Source organism: Gymnoscopelus braueri (assembly GCF_963280865.1).
Source record: "Gymnoscopelus braueri genome assembly, chromosome: 6".
Lineage (NCBI taxonomy): Eukaryota > Metazoa > Chordata > Actinopteri > Myctophiformes > Myctophidae > Gymnoscopelus > Gymnoscopelus braueri.
The window spans coordinates 25,620,595-25,634,067 of record NC_137607.1 but is presented as its reverse complement, the minus strand read 5'-3'; the positions used below and the strand labels follow the sequence as shown (position 1 = coordinate 25,634,067).

Below are 13,473 nucleotides of genomic sequence, written 5' to 3'. Positions count from 1 at the left end.
CAGTTAAACTAATCGATTTAAATCAGTGGTTCTCAACCAGTGGTCCGGGGACCACCAGTGGTCCTTGAGGGGGTTCCAGGGGGTCCCCAGCCAAATTCATAATTAGGAACCAAATTGACCCTTATGTGTCTGTAACTCTGAGAGTGTACAAATGGAACCAAATGGACCCTAACGGGTCCATTTGGTTCCATTTGTACACTCTCAGAGTTAAATGAACACTGATAATGATGATACAGTGTAGATTGGGGACCCCCAAGAAATCAAAATGGTTGAGTCCCTGGCATATCTTTTCAAATGGGGGGTCCGTGGGCTAATATGTGTCAATTTGGGGGTCCTTGACGCGAACGAAGGTTGAAAACCACTGATTTAAATGTTTATGAAAAGTAATTGATTTCAATAAAATAATGAATGTGAAAATAGCAGATCTACAAGCTGGTCACTACGGTACAACGAAATACACAACAGGGTTAAAGAGGTTAATTATATTAATAGATTTAGTCGATTATAAATAATCAGTTAGATTGTTTTTCATTGATTGCCAAAGCCACTTCTCGACTATTCGATTAATCAAAAGAGTAATCTATAGAATAATCGCTAAGAAGATAATCGATAGTTGCAGCACCAAAATCAAAGCCCATAATAACTGGCTATGTATGGCAAACCAAGTGGGGGTGGGGGTTAGGGGGGGGGGGGGTTGGTGAGTCCCTCTCCATCTAAAACACAAGCTGGTGCTTCAGTCAGTGTGTCATCCTGTGATTCACTGGCTCTCAGAGTGGGTGGTGGGAGAGGAGATGAGAACAAGAGAGTGGTAAATGTTGCCGCTGCTCGCTGGGACTGAAAGTGTGAGGGCGTGGGTGGGCAGAGTGGCGCAATGGACAAAGCAGGCACCTGAGAATGCGATGTGTGTGTGTGTGTGTGTGTGTGTGTGTGTGTGTGTGTGTGTGTGTGTGTGTGTGTGTGTGTGTGTGTGTGTGTGTGTGTGTGTGTGTGTGCGCGCGTGCGTGCGTGAGAGAGAGAGAGAGCACAGTAGGCGGGAAGAACCTTAAACCTTAAGTGGCAGACAGGTGTTCTGTGAGTGGGAGTTGAGTGTGTGTGTGTGTGTGCGTGTGTGCGTGTGTGCGTGTGTGTGCGCGTGCGTGTGTGTGTGTGTGGAGGGGGGAGGCAGTTGTGCTCTGTTACTGTGCTGTATGATGATGTATGGAGTATGGAGTTTTATTTGTTAAAGATAAATAAAAGATCAAATCAAAACTCCCACCTCCTCAAGTCTTCCACCACTACCCACATTTGGTGCTCCATGTAGGAATACATGGCTGTGATGCCCGTCCTCACCCCCACCGCCACCTAAAATGGTCCATTACAGTTGACATACTGCACGTAAAATGGAGTGGAGGTCACAGCTATAATGTTAATAAGAATGATTTTAATTAAATCTAAATGCCAAGATGTTTTTCAAATATAAAGAAGATCACAAGATCACAAGTTGGAATATGATAAATTAGCTCGGTCCTCAGGAGCATAATGTCAACATTTCAATGCTTTATGCACGCATCCTCTGCCAACAATCCTCACTGAGTTTCAAACCTTTTCAACACCTACATTGTACTTCAAATAGTTACAAATGTGTCTTGGTGCCTAAGATGATCTTATGTAGCTATTATGCTTCTGGGAAGCTGGGACCCTGGACTGTAAAGAATGTCCGTGTCTGTTTTCTTTACACTCTCCAGTTGGCTGAGAGAGGCTGGCAGGGTACAGTGAACACATTGAAATGTCCTGAGGATGTTTGGACACTGAGCTCAGTGCTCTGATTCAGAGCACACATCTCTGGCTTAGATTAGAAGGTAAAGAAAGAAGACAAGGCAAGATGGTGAGTGGGACACAGACACAGTGTCACTGTGAGTCCAGTAGAAGAAAAGACATACAATAGCCAACATCTCTCTCTCACACACACACACACACACACATGCAGCACAAAGACGCGAGTTACAAGGTAATTCACAGAAATACAGACACACACACACACACAAAATAAAATCCTCATGTATCCATTTGTGACTCTCGAGTGTACAAATAGGTGGCTACATTTGTACACTTTCAGAGTTAAAGTAACACTGATGATTTGCAAGCATACATAGAGAGAAAGAGAGGGGGTGAGAGAGCAAGAGAGAGAGAGACCTCCTTCTTCTCTCCCCAATGTCCTCGGCCTTCAGCAGTGCTGGACTACTTTCCTGACAATGTTCATTAACCAACGCGTTGTGCAATGTGACGTGTTGTGAGCTTGTAGATCGGCTATTTTTGGAGGCGAAGAGATGTAGATGGACAAACGCGGTCCAAGTACAGAGCCAACTCAGGTCCAGTTTACTGAGTCTAGACTCTTAGACTTTGTAAACTGGACCCGAGTTGGCTCTTGGGTTGAAGTGGTTAAACAGTCTGTGCATGATGTACCCCCCCCCCCCATCTCTCTCTCTCTCTCTCAAGGAGAAACACATTATACACATACCGTAATCTGCAGCTCACCACCTGTTTGTAAACCGAGACTCATTCATCACAAAAGATGAAAAAGACAAATGTGAGACATCTACAAGTATGTGTAGAATACACTGTCAAATCCTGAGTGTTCATTTACATCTGAGAGTGTACAAATGTAACCACATTGACCTGTAAGGGTCTACTAGGTTACATTAGTACACTCTCAGTTACAGAGGATCTTTTACTGTGTATATACGGTCGTGTAGATTTGTTGCTTCTTCTCCAACTCCTCTGGCAGGCGACATGTACTGTACAGAAACCCTCATGAATAATAGAGAAGTCTTTCAGGCTACAATATGCTGCTCGTTCTTCCCCCATAATGACCTATAGCAGTGGTTCAGATCCCATTTGTGGGTCGCGGACACATTTTTATGGGTTGTGAGTAAATATCCCTTAATTTTGTGTTCCTGCATTTTCTTTTTCTTAAAAGCAATCCTAAAATAGGTCGGTTTCTCGTATTCCCAAAAAGTGGCAAAACTGTTTGGAACTAGTGATTGATAACACTCAGGTTTTTGGAACATGAAGCATGCTCAAATAACACACGGACATAGGCATGGGACGATATACGATATTATCGTATATCGCGATAAAAAACGTCCATGATAACGGTATCGCAGGGTACTATAATTATCGCGAAAATTATCAGGCTTCTGGGAGCAGCCCGGACAGTTGCTTGATTCAGTATTTAGATATTATATATATATATATTAATTTTATCAGACACGCCCCTCTCTCTAGTCTTAACATTACCTGCCAAGATGTTAAACATAGTTTTTTATCCCTTTATTTAATTACCTTAATCCGACGATCTTTGAAACGCAGTGGAAGCCAGATTGTGTACAAAAAAAAGTCCCTGTGAGGAGGCGGAGGGATCCGTGTGTCCATTGGAACAATAACATTCCAACGCCGATCGGCCATTTTGGGGCTATGGCCCGTTGAAAACGGGTGGTTTTCAATGCAAAAAAAAAGAAACTGAGTTAGGAGTGTTTTTCTAAAAATCGCATAGTCAGGGTAGATGGATGTGAAGTTTTTTGGAATGACGTCACATCCACATATTTATTCTCTGAGTGACGATGGATCATCCCAAAGCTGTGTTAGGGTGCCACTTGTGGAATTTAAAAAATAATAATAATTTGATAATAGAACGACTTTATGCGTCCATGGCAGGCAACGTGTTAATTGCCATTTGCAGTTTGTTTGTTTATTATTTTTTATTTATTTATTACTATTATTTATATTTTTTGGGGCGGTGTAGCCGCCCCTATAAGTGGGGTTGGGACATCTCATTAGTATTAGTTTCCTGCACTGTGATTGGCCCATTAGTAGACCCCTAGCTGTACTGTGATTGCCTGACTCTATTCAGCACTGTGATTGGCTAGCGAGACACATGATGACATTAATAACCTATAAATAGGATTATGGACTTCCAAAAAAAAATGTCATAGTGATGGAAGTGAGCTTCCATCACTATGATGACCACTGTGATGACCACACCGCCCACTTCACACTTGGTGTGATTTTTTTTTTGCCGGACCCAGGGGGTCTGGCTTACATGAGGCTTTGTACCTGTTTTCTCCATACATGGGCATGGTCACTTTGTCCTTAGGCCCCAGCCATAAAAGTCTGTCCCCCTTTCGTCCATACATGGGCATGTTTTGTACCTGTTTTCTCCATACATGGGCAAAAAACAGGTTTTGGTCACTTTGTCCTTAGGCCCCAGCCATAAAAGTCTGTCCCCCTTTCGTCCATACATGGGCATGTTTTGTACCTGTTTTCTCCATACATGGGCAAAAAAACTGGTTTTGGTCACTTTGTCCTTAGGCCCCAGCCATAAAAGTCTGTCCCCCTTCCGTCCATACATGGGCATAGACACAGGCTGACACATCATGTGAAGTCTGGGTCTGGCAGAACCAGGTCTCCTGGTCTTGTTAAATGGGATCACAGTTTGTTTCTCTTTTTATAGGGCTATGTTATGGTTTCAGTTATTGTTGGTAGTCATGGCCGCCAGTTCCCACCTGATGTCATGTGTGAGTTCAGACTGCTCCACACCGTACTGAATAACTGCTAGCTTGCATAACATCTTCAGATTAGGATTTAAATCTAAGATATATAGGTCAACAGGTGTGTTGTATCCTCCACAGAGGATGATATGATCTCCCACCATGCAACCCATCCAATACCTACCACATGGGGCTTTCCCTTTGGGTTCAACCTTCTTCCACGAGAGGATCTGTGGATTGAATTTCCACAGATCATTGAAGAATTGCTTTGAGTTGCTGCCACCAAATATGTACAGCTCTCCATTGTAGGCAAAGGCTGAATGACCCGTGCGTCCTTCTGGAAGAAGCTGTGGTGTGCTCAGCCAGCAGTTGGTCTCTGTGTCAAACACACTGATGTTGTTGAAGTCCCACTGGTTCCCCCAGCCCCCAAATACAAACATCTTTGTCCCAATGATGGTGGCAGAGTGAAGTGATGAAACAGGTGGTGAAGTGCCTCCAGTGTTAATTAAAGACCAGACCATTGTGCTGGTGTCCATCTTGTACAGGTCATTAGTGCATCCAGTCAGCTGGGTGATTCCTCCATAAATATACATGACCTTCCTCAAGACACAGGCTGAGTGGCTGTACCTCCCTTCTGGAACGGTATCAGAAATTTTGGGTTTGGACCATCTGTGGTTGTCAACATCAAATGAATAAAGCACGTTACAGTAAGGATATCCCCCCCAGATGTAGACAATATCTTCTACCAGAACAGGTGTGTGGCCCCCGCGCACGCAGGGAACCTCAAGGTGATGTTCTCCTCCTCCAGTTTTCACTGTGGTCAACTTCCTCCAGCGTAAAGACAGTGTGTTGAAGATGTGGACATCGATATAATCACTGTGGTTGCAACCGTGATGGTAACCTTCAAAAGAGTACAGCTTGTGTCCGACTGCCACAGCAGCCGGCAAGGAACGCCTATGTCCTCCTTTCAGATGTATCGTCCAGTGAAACATTTCACACACCAGCACCACTGTGAATCAGTGCAACTAATTTACAGAAGAGGTTAGAAGGCAGGGCAACGTGTTGCTAACAGTTTCTGAATGGTGTTGTGTTGGGGAAATAGAATAAAAACATTTAAAAGGACAATTATGTTGAATGTGATGACGATGATGTGATGTCATTCCTAGATGACATCATTATTATGGAATAGCTAATGACGTTACTCAAAGTGAATGGCCACTTTAGCTAAATCTATAATCTGAAATGTGCTAATAATAAGATGTGTTTTGTCAGTACTCTGACACCAGTACTATGACATCAGTCATCCATATTTGGGCACATCGAGATAAAGACACGCAGACAGATATGCAGAGATGTAGAAAGGCAACAACACCTTGGAAACAGAGTGTTTGTGGACTGGTAAGAGTTTGAGGCTCGATGCTCAGGAAGAGCTTCTACCCAGCAGCTGTTAAGAGTCATAAACAAGGACATGGTCAGTTCATAGGTGGCCGGGGACGTTTTTTTTTTCTTCCCCCCAATATATATATATATATATATATATATATATATACATATTTTTTTATATATATATTTTTTTGTAATAAAAAAATAATAATTGTGAGACATAAATCTGAATTCTATATCTGTTGCGCAGTAGTTGGGAGTCGGATCTACTGTACACTTTATGGAGTAAATGTTTTGTACTGAATTAATTAACCAAAGTAACCGAATTAAAGTCACAACCCCCCCCCCCCCAAAAAAAGAGTAACAAACCCGTGGAAAACCCGAAAATTTGCGCTTGTACTGAATTAACCAAAGTAACCGAATTTAAGTCACAAACCCCCCAAAAAAGAGTATCAAACGCGCGGAAAACCCGCGCGCTCACATGCGAGCCTGTGCCCCCCCCCAGGGCTAATGTGAAACTCCGCCTATGGGTCAGTTCCTGTCTTTCTAGAATATCTAATCTTCATCTTCACCCCCCCCCCCCTCTAAGATATCTAAGATATACAAAGTGGCATTTTAAGATTTTTTTGCATATTTACATCATCGTGATAATATCGTAAATCGCAATTATTTTGCTCACAATAATCGTGACATGAACATTTCATATCTTCCCATCCCTAGACATGGACAAGGAAAATATCAATTGCTCAAACCAAAGTGTACCAAATATGTGTCACATAAATGTGATTAGTGCATCAGGTATTAAGAAATTGCAGGCCCATTCAAAGACACACACGATGTTCTTAATATGGAATGAGAGCCGAGATCAATACCTCATTAAATTGATATGTGGAATGTGCAGTATCAAGTTTCTGAATTTCAACATAAATGTCAAGGTACAGGTACGTACAGGTACGCGATTGAAGGACCTATCACAGCTGAGTGTGACCGAGAGGGTTCATGGAAGGCCAGATGTTGAGCTAGTACACACACACACACACACACACACACACACACACACACACACACGCCCCTGCAGATAATCCTCCTGGCTTACTGTGTGCTGAATAAACAACAAATTACCTCCTACAGTAGGAGTCTAATGCCTATATTGACAATAGAAAACTATAGTTAGAGGCCATTTGGTCTTAAATATCAAATGCAATTGATGACAAAGGGATTTACTAACCAATCAAAACAGCTCATTTCAAACATACATTATAACCTTCTATATAATAATACATTATATAATATAACCTCCTATATTCTATATAATACATAGGTTTAATAAGGTTAAACTGAAGCACCAGTCAATCATGAAATAAAAAATGGAGTGCAGTCCCAGACCAAATATAAGTCATTGTGATGTTATGTTCAATGTATTTAGTTAGTTTTTTTTGTCTTCGGTGGTGCAAATAGTTCTACTGGTGTATACATTATAATATAACCTTCTACATAATGGCCATAAAAGCTACTGCAACAGCTAAATGATCTTAACAAAGTAAGAGAATTCATTTTGCTGAATTAACTTTACGTTTTGTTTTTTTAGCACATGACAGATGTAAAGACAAAGATTTAAAAATCACCACACAAAATGCAATGAAATGCATGTTAACATAAGCAAATAAATGCCACCCAGACAATATTGTAGGTAAAGTGGATTTTGTTTTATCACATTCACATTGCAATAAATCTCCATTTGATAACTTTGCATGATACATGAGATGGCGGGGTGGGTGGGTGGGGGGGGTGGATGTACATGTCATAGTTCCTTCAGTACATTAATGAGATTCAGAGTGTTCTGTATACAAACACACACACATATACTTGTTTACAACAGCTGGTAAATACTGTTAAAATACTCTCCATAAAAAAAAAACTACCGGTAATACAACTAAATTACTCTTAAAAGCAAAACAAAAATCTGGAGTTATTCACAAGACTGCTGCTATGATTGATTCGGTATTCCCTTTTTTTAAAGATGAACTGGAAATACAACAGGATTGCTTTGTTACCACTGTTGAAGTGGTAGAAGAGGGTTGGTTTGCCGTTTGTAATGTTGTTAATAGCCATCAGTGGTGTCACTTTAGTGGAGATTCGTTATGAGTATAGACTTGGCACTTCACTTGAACCAAACTAATATGAAAACATTTGAGCTTGTATGAATAAAAATAAAAACAAACAATTATCAATAGTCAGCTCATAGAACCAGAACTGTGAAATTGTTAAAATAAAATGTTCAGTTTGGTAGAATATTTTCACGTTGTGGCAGACATGCCCTGTATCGAGTTCAAGAACAGCCAGGTGTTAATTATATGACGTGAAATCACTCATTCGGCAATTTTTAAAACATGAACCTTAACCCATTAAGACCTGGAACGCATCGGTGTCATTTCTTTATTTGAGATAAAAAGCACAATTTTACACTTTGGCTATTCAAAAATAGCAGATATACAAGCTCATAGCGCGGCACCGAGTGCCAAATATATATAATTTTGGGGGTCCTTGACATGAAAAGGTTTGAGCACCAGTGATATAGAAACATACGTTTTTTTTCAGAATACTGTTGGGATTTAGAAGACATTTGTAGAATCGGCTTCAGGTCTTAATCTTAATGGGTTAAATTGACAGATTATTTGAAATTAACCAGGGAGGCACACATCTTTAAAAAATGAAAATCTTCCACCAAAATGAAATATAACTGACCAATGTCCTATTCTACAATAATTAATGCTTATGGCCTATGGTGAGAACTAGTGACGGAACCAGAGTGGCCTAAAGCCCGAGTTATACTTGGTTGTGCATTGTGTTGCACAAGTAAGTATAAATCAGGGTAACCCCCTCAACCACTACACGTTATATTGGTCTCCACTCAGTGAAAAAATACAGTACCATCATTTTCTATCTAAAACCGTTGCCCCCCGCCCGCCTTGAACATAACAATAAACAGGAGTCTCTTAAAGACACTTGAACTTAAAACGGTGTATTAATTTTGCAAGTACTGACTTCCATCCAATATGGACCTAAAGAAAGATAAAACTGAATAATAAAAAAAAACATCCAAGGCATCGAAAATATAGTCAGATGCCATGAACAGACAATTCAATATATCAACCCAAATGTCTGAGCAATGAGCATCATTTGAAGTACACGTGTATTTCCAACATAAAAGAAAGGTGTGTACGAACACATTAATAGCTATTTGTGGTTTTGCATTTACATTCATTCATACTGAATCTTTGAGAATGATCTCCATTTTGCACCCACTAAGAAATGCTTTCTATAATTACTTAATCTGTGTAGTTGGACAATAAAACTACTAAGAACAGACAGGGTCAAATGACTCTTTATCAGAAAAAGATTGCTCAGACATAATAGTTTCATCTCTATTCTCTAATACCATTTTGAAAATAAAGGTCATAATGCATTCAAAGTTGATGCTTTGAAGGGATAGCCTCTCTCAAACTCATTCCCACACACACACACACACACACACACACACACACACACACACACACACACACACACACACACACACACACACACACACACACACACACACACACACACACACACACACACACACACACACACACACACACACACACACACACACACACACACACACACACACACACAAAGTTGCAACATAACACAAAGTGTAGAAAATATGTTTTGAGTGGTTAACCACAGAGGTGGTCTACAGGTTAGAGTAACCTCTGTACGACAGTGAACAGCAGCATCTCTATCGCTTGGACATCAATGTCGATTTAACCACATGAACCCTAGCGTCCCTATTCTGGGGGGCGGACATTCTGTGAAAATAGCAGATCTACAAGTTCACAACGCATCGTAACGCGACATGTATTGAGCTTGTAGATCGGCTATTTCCGGCAAAGACATTTGGTGTAGAGGGACAAAAGGAGCGGATCTAGTATAGAGCCCTGGGCGGACCCCAATCAACTAAATATATAGGGTTTAAGTGGTTAAATGGTTCCGTGTGACATCTAGTTTCACAAAGAGCACAGTCGCAGTATTTCCTTGTCCTCAGGAGGTGGGATAGGATGAGAGGGACTCATCCTGTATAGGTCCTGCTGTCGCATTTGGGCAGATAACAGAGGACAGCACATGTAGCCTATGGACATTCAGGTTTCCGAGAGACTTCTCTCATCTCCACATAAGGGTCCCAACTGTCCCCATCCCCTAAACCCCCAGCAGTAACTTCAATGCCATGTTTGTGCTGGTATTTTGTCTTCTCTCCGAGTCGGAACGTGACCCGGACCATCTCATGAGAGCTTGTGAGGGTAGAAGGTTCTTGAGAATGTGAATCTTTTTTTTGTCTAAATAAGTCCAGCATCACAAGAGAACATAAAACCTCTCTGATTCAGAACTAAGATAGAAAAATAATGAAACAATAATAATGAAGAAATAATTACAAAGAAATGTGCTATCATCATCAATCACTTCCCCTAAATAGTTCGGTCACAGGATATGATGTGCTGGTTACAAGAAGGGGAAGGAGCACGTGTGGGCAAGCATCCGTTTCTCGGCTAACAGAGTCACAAAGTGTGGACAGCCATGGCTGCTCGTTCATATATCCCACAATACACCTCTTCAATAAATAGTAGAAAAATAACCTTTTCTTTTTTTTATATCCTTTTATGTGTCTTCTTATAAAATTGAGAAGCTTGTGTTTGCCAGCAAGTTTATGGGACATTTATTAGCAGCCCCCTCTTTCGGTGAAAGACCCAACAGCTCCTTTGCAACCATTATGATTTCATGCCATTTTCAGAGAACAGCCCAATGTTTTCTGCTGAACCGAGGAGCGCGGCTGCATCCAAAGTGGAAAACAAAAACGGAACAGCAGGCCTCCGGCAGTGACTTGTTCATAGAGGAGGGGATGGTGTGTCCCTCGAGCCAACTATCCCTCACTTCAGGTGGGATTAGTGGAAGAAACCCCTTTGGAGGCGGGGATGGAGGACCGGAGCCAAGGAGGAGGCACCACATGTAGTATTCCCAGGTGGGTGGTGGTGGTGGTGTGGCAGTGGTACAGTAGGACTATATCCTTATGTAAGCCAGTTCCAGTGGTGACCGTACTTTGCTCAGTGCTGACAAATTCCTTCAAAGAGCCGCGTTTGTTACTCCAGACCGACATGTTAACCTTCATCTCTCTAAGAGAGTGACATGGAAATGTGTACTAGCCCAAGGGTTAGTGATGTACAACTAGTGCCAAACTGTCCAGAATTAAAATGGGGCCTATACTGGAAAAGGTATGGGTTTTGGCAGCAAACCGACACTGCAGGATAATACTTAATCCTTTTAAGTTCCATTCCTGGATGTCCAGTTGCTCTGTGGCTCTTAAGTCTGGGTTCAAGTCGGGCATTATCTCATGTCGTGCCCTCTCCATCCTTCCATGGTTCCCGTCTGCTGTCCACTGGAGCAGAAAAGTCTTTCAAAAAAGTAGTCTTTAGATAAGAAAAGCTCCGTCTCGGGGGAGAGAAGGGCCCCCAACGCTAAGGATCAGCATTCCGCGTCCACGCTGTGCACGGTGACCGCCGCCTGTAGGTGGTGCGTGTGCGTGTGCAGCGGGTGGTGGTGCGTGTGCGTGTGGCGGTACGGGTGGAACTTGTGGCTGAGCAGCGCCGCCGTCTGCGGGGGCGTGTCCAGGTCCAGGTCGTCGTCGTGGTTGCCCACGTCCACGCCGGCCGAGAGCGGGTCGTTGTTGCCGGGCGGGTTCTCGCTGTCCTCCTGCGGGCTCATGGTGCTGTAACCTGCACACACACACACACATGAGGTGGTATTATTATATTTGTGAGGAAGTAAAACAGACATGTAGTTTTATATTGATACATTTCTACAATATATACAAGGGGTCTTCAACGTTTTCAGCCCAAGGACCCCCTATCTGAGAGAGAGATGAAGCAGGGACCCCCACTATATTGTATAAAATTGTATTTCAGATTCTTTTTTTTTTTTACGAGGTCTGCTCTTTTTTCCCTCTACACCGATAGCTCTTTGCCAAAAATAGCCGATCTACAAGCTCACAACGCCTCGCAGCGCGAGGCGTTGTGAGCTTGTAGATCTGCTATTTTTGGCTAAAGTTCTCCTCAAAAAAGGGATGCTTGGGTTCAAGTGGTTAAGGGAAAAAAAAAAATCATATCACACAAAGATTTGGCAGACCCCCTGTAGTAACTCTGAGGACCCCCTAGGGGTCCCGGACCCCCTGTCGAAGACCCCTGATCTATACTGTGTGTGTGTGTGTGTGTGTGTGTGTGTGTGTGTGTGTGTGTGTGTGTGTGTGTGTGTGTGTGTGTGTGTGTGTGTGTGTGTGTGTGTGTGTAACCGCAATACATGTTCTATGCAGACATTCAAACAGAAGATGCAGGGGACCTACAGTACATACAACTCTGGCGTCCATATTCTGGGGCGAAGAGATTTGGTGTAAAGGGGGGAAAAAGGAGGGGGCCTAGTATGGACCCCTGGGGCACTCTGGTCAACGAAGTGTAAAGTGTTTAAAGCATGAATCAACCGCTTGACAGCGGCAGTGGCTCAGGAGGTAGAGCGGCCGCTTGGGAAACGGAAGGTTCCCAGTTTGATACCGGGCTCCCCCAAGAGTTGATGTCGAAGTGTCCTTGAGCAAGACACTGAACCCCTAATTGCTCGCAATGAGTAGGTTGATGCCTTGCATTGGTTTCCTCCATCGTTGGTGCGCGAATGGGTGCGTGAATGGGTGAATGTAATGCACATTGTAAAGCGCTTTGGATAAAGGTGCTATATGAATGCACCATTTACAGCATGCAAGCAAAACGCCTGCAATGATCACAAACAAATACATGCAGTATACTCATGTGCCACATGTTAAAAGGCCAACTCATATTCATTTGATTGCTGAGGACTGACTCACATTTGCCCTTTGGGAGAGTTTTTTTTGTGGGTTTGTTCTGAAGCTTTCTTATACAAGGTTTAAATAAATAAATAATACAAAAATAAATTACGACATCAATATTCATATCGAGATTCGCAGCATTTATATATAGGATATACGTGTACTTTGCCTGGAGGAAACAGAAGGAGCTGGAAATGCCGGAGCTGGAGTAACCTTTAAACCAAGTGCAGTATTGTTATTTTTTTCCCACTTGAATTCAGTTGACAAGGTTGCTTGTGTACCCACTGGATTTCCACACACACAAAATGCTCAACAAAATCAATGCCATTTTCCTTTACTCCTGAAGCAGCCTCTTTATGGAACCATGAGATTCTCACCTTGACATCAGTGCACAGGAAAATAGGAACATCCATCTATCTCTGTCTCTTATTACTCTGTAGGATACAACCTTCTCAACCGGGGTACCTCATTCATCATATTTATGGAAAATCTCTACCATTACTGTTGATTAAACATGAAATCTCCAGAGACGCAACAAATATGTCTGGCTAAATGTTTGTGTGTGTGTGTGTGTGTGTGTGTGTGTGTGTGTGTGTGTGTGTGTGTGTGTGTGTGTGTGTGTGTGTGTGTGTGTGTGTG

At 42.3% G+C, this 13,473-nt stretch overlaps 1 protein-coding gene across 2 annotated transcripts in view; it reads right to left on the bottom strand.

Moving 5' to 3' along the window:
- Positions 1-7,593: 7,593 nt before the first annotated feature.
- cachd1 (cache domain containing 1) overlaps positions 7,594-13,473 on the bottom strand; it is a 109,362-nt gene continuing 103,482 nt past the window's right edge. For both annotated transcript variants that reach the window (XM_080431587.1, XM_080431588.1), the window contains exon 27: positions 7,594-11,719. In XM_080431587.1, coding sequence (XP_080287713.1) covers positions 11,469-11,719 — 251 coding nt within the window. In that variant the 3' untranslated portion in view covers positions 7,594-11,468. The remainder of the gene's footprint in view (positions 11,720-13,473) is intronic.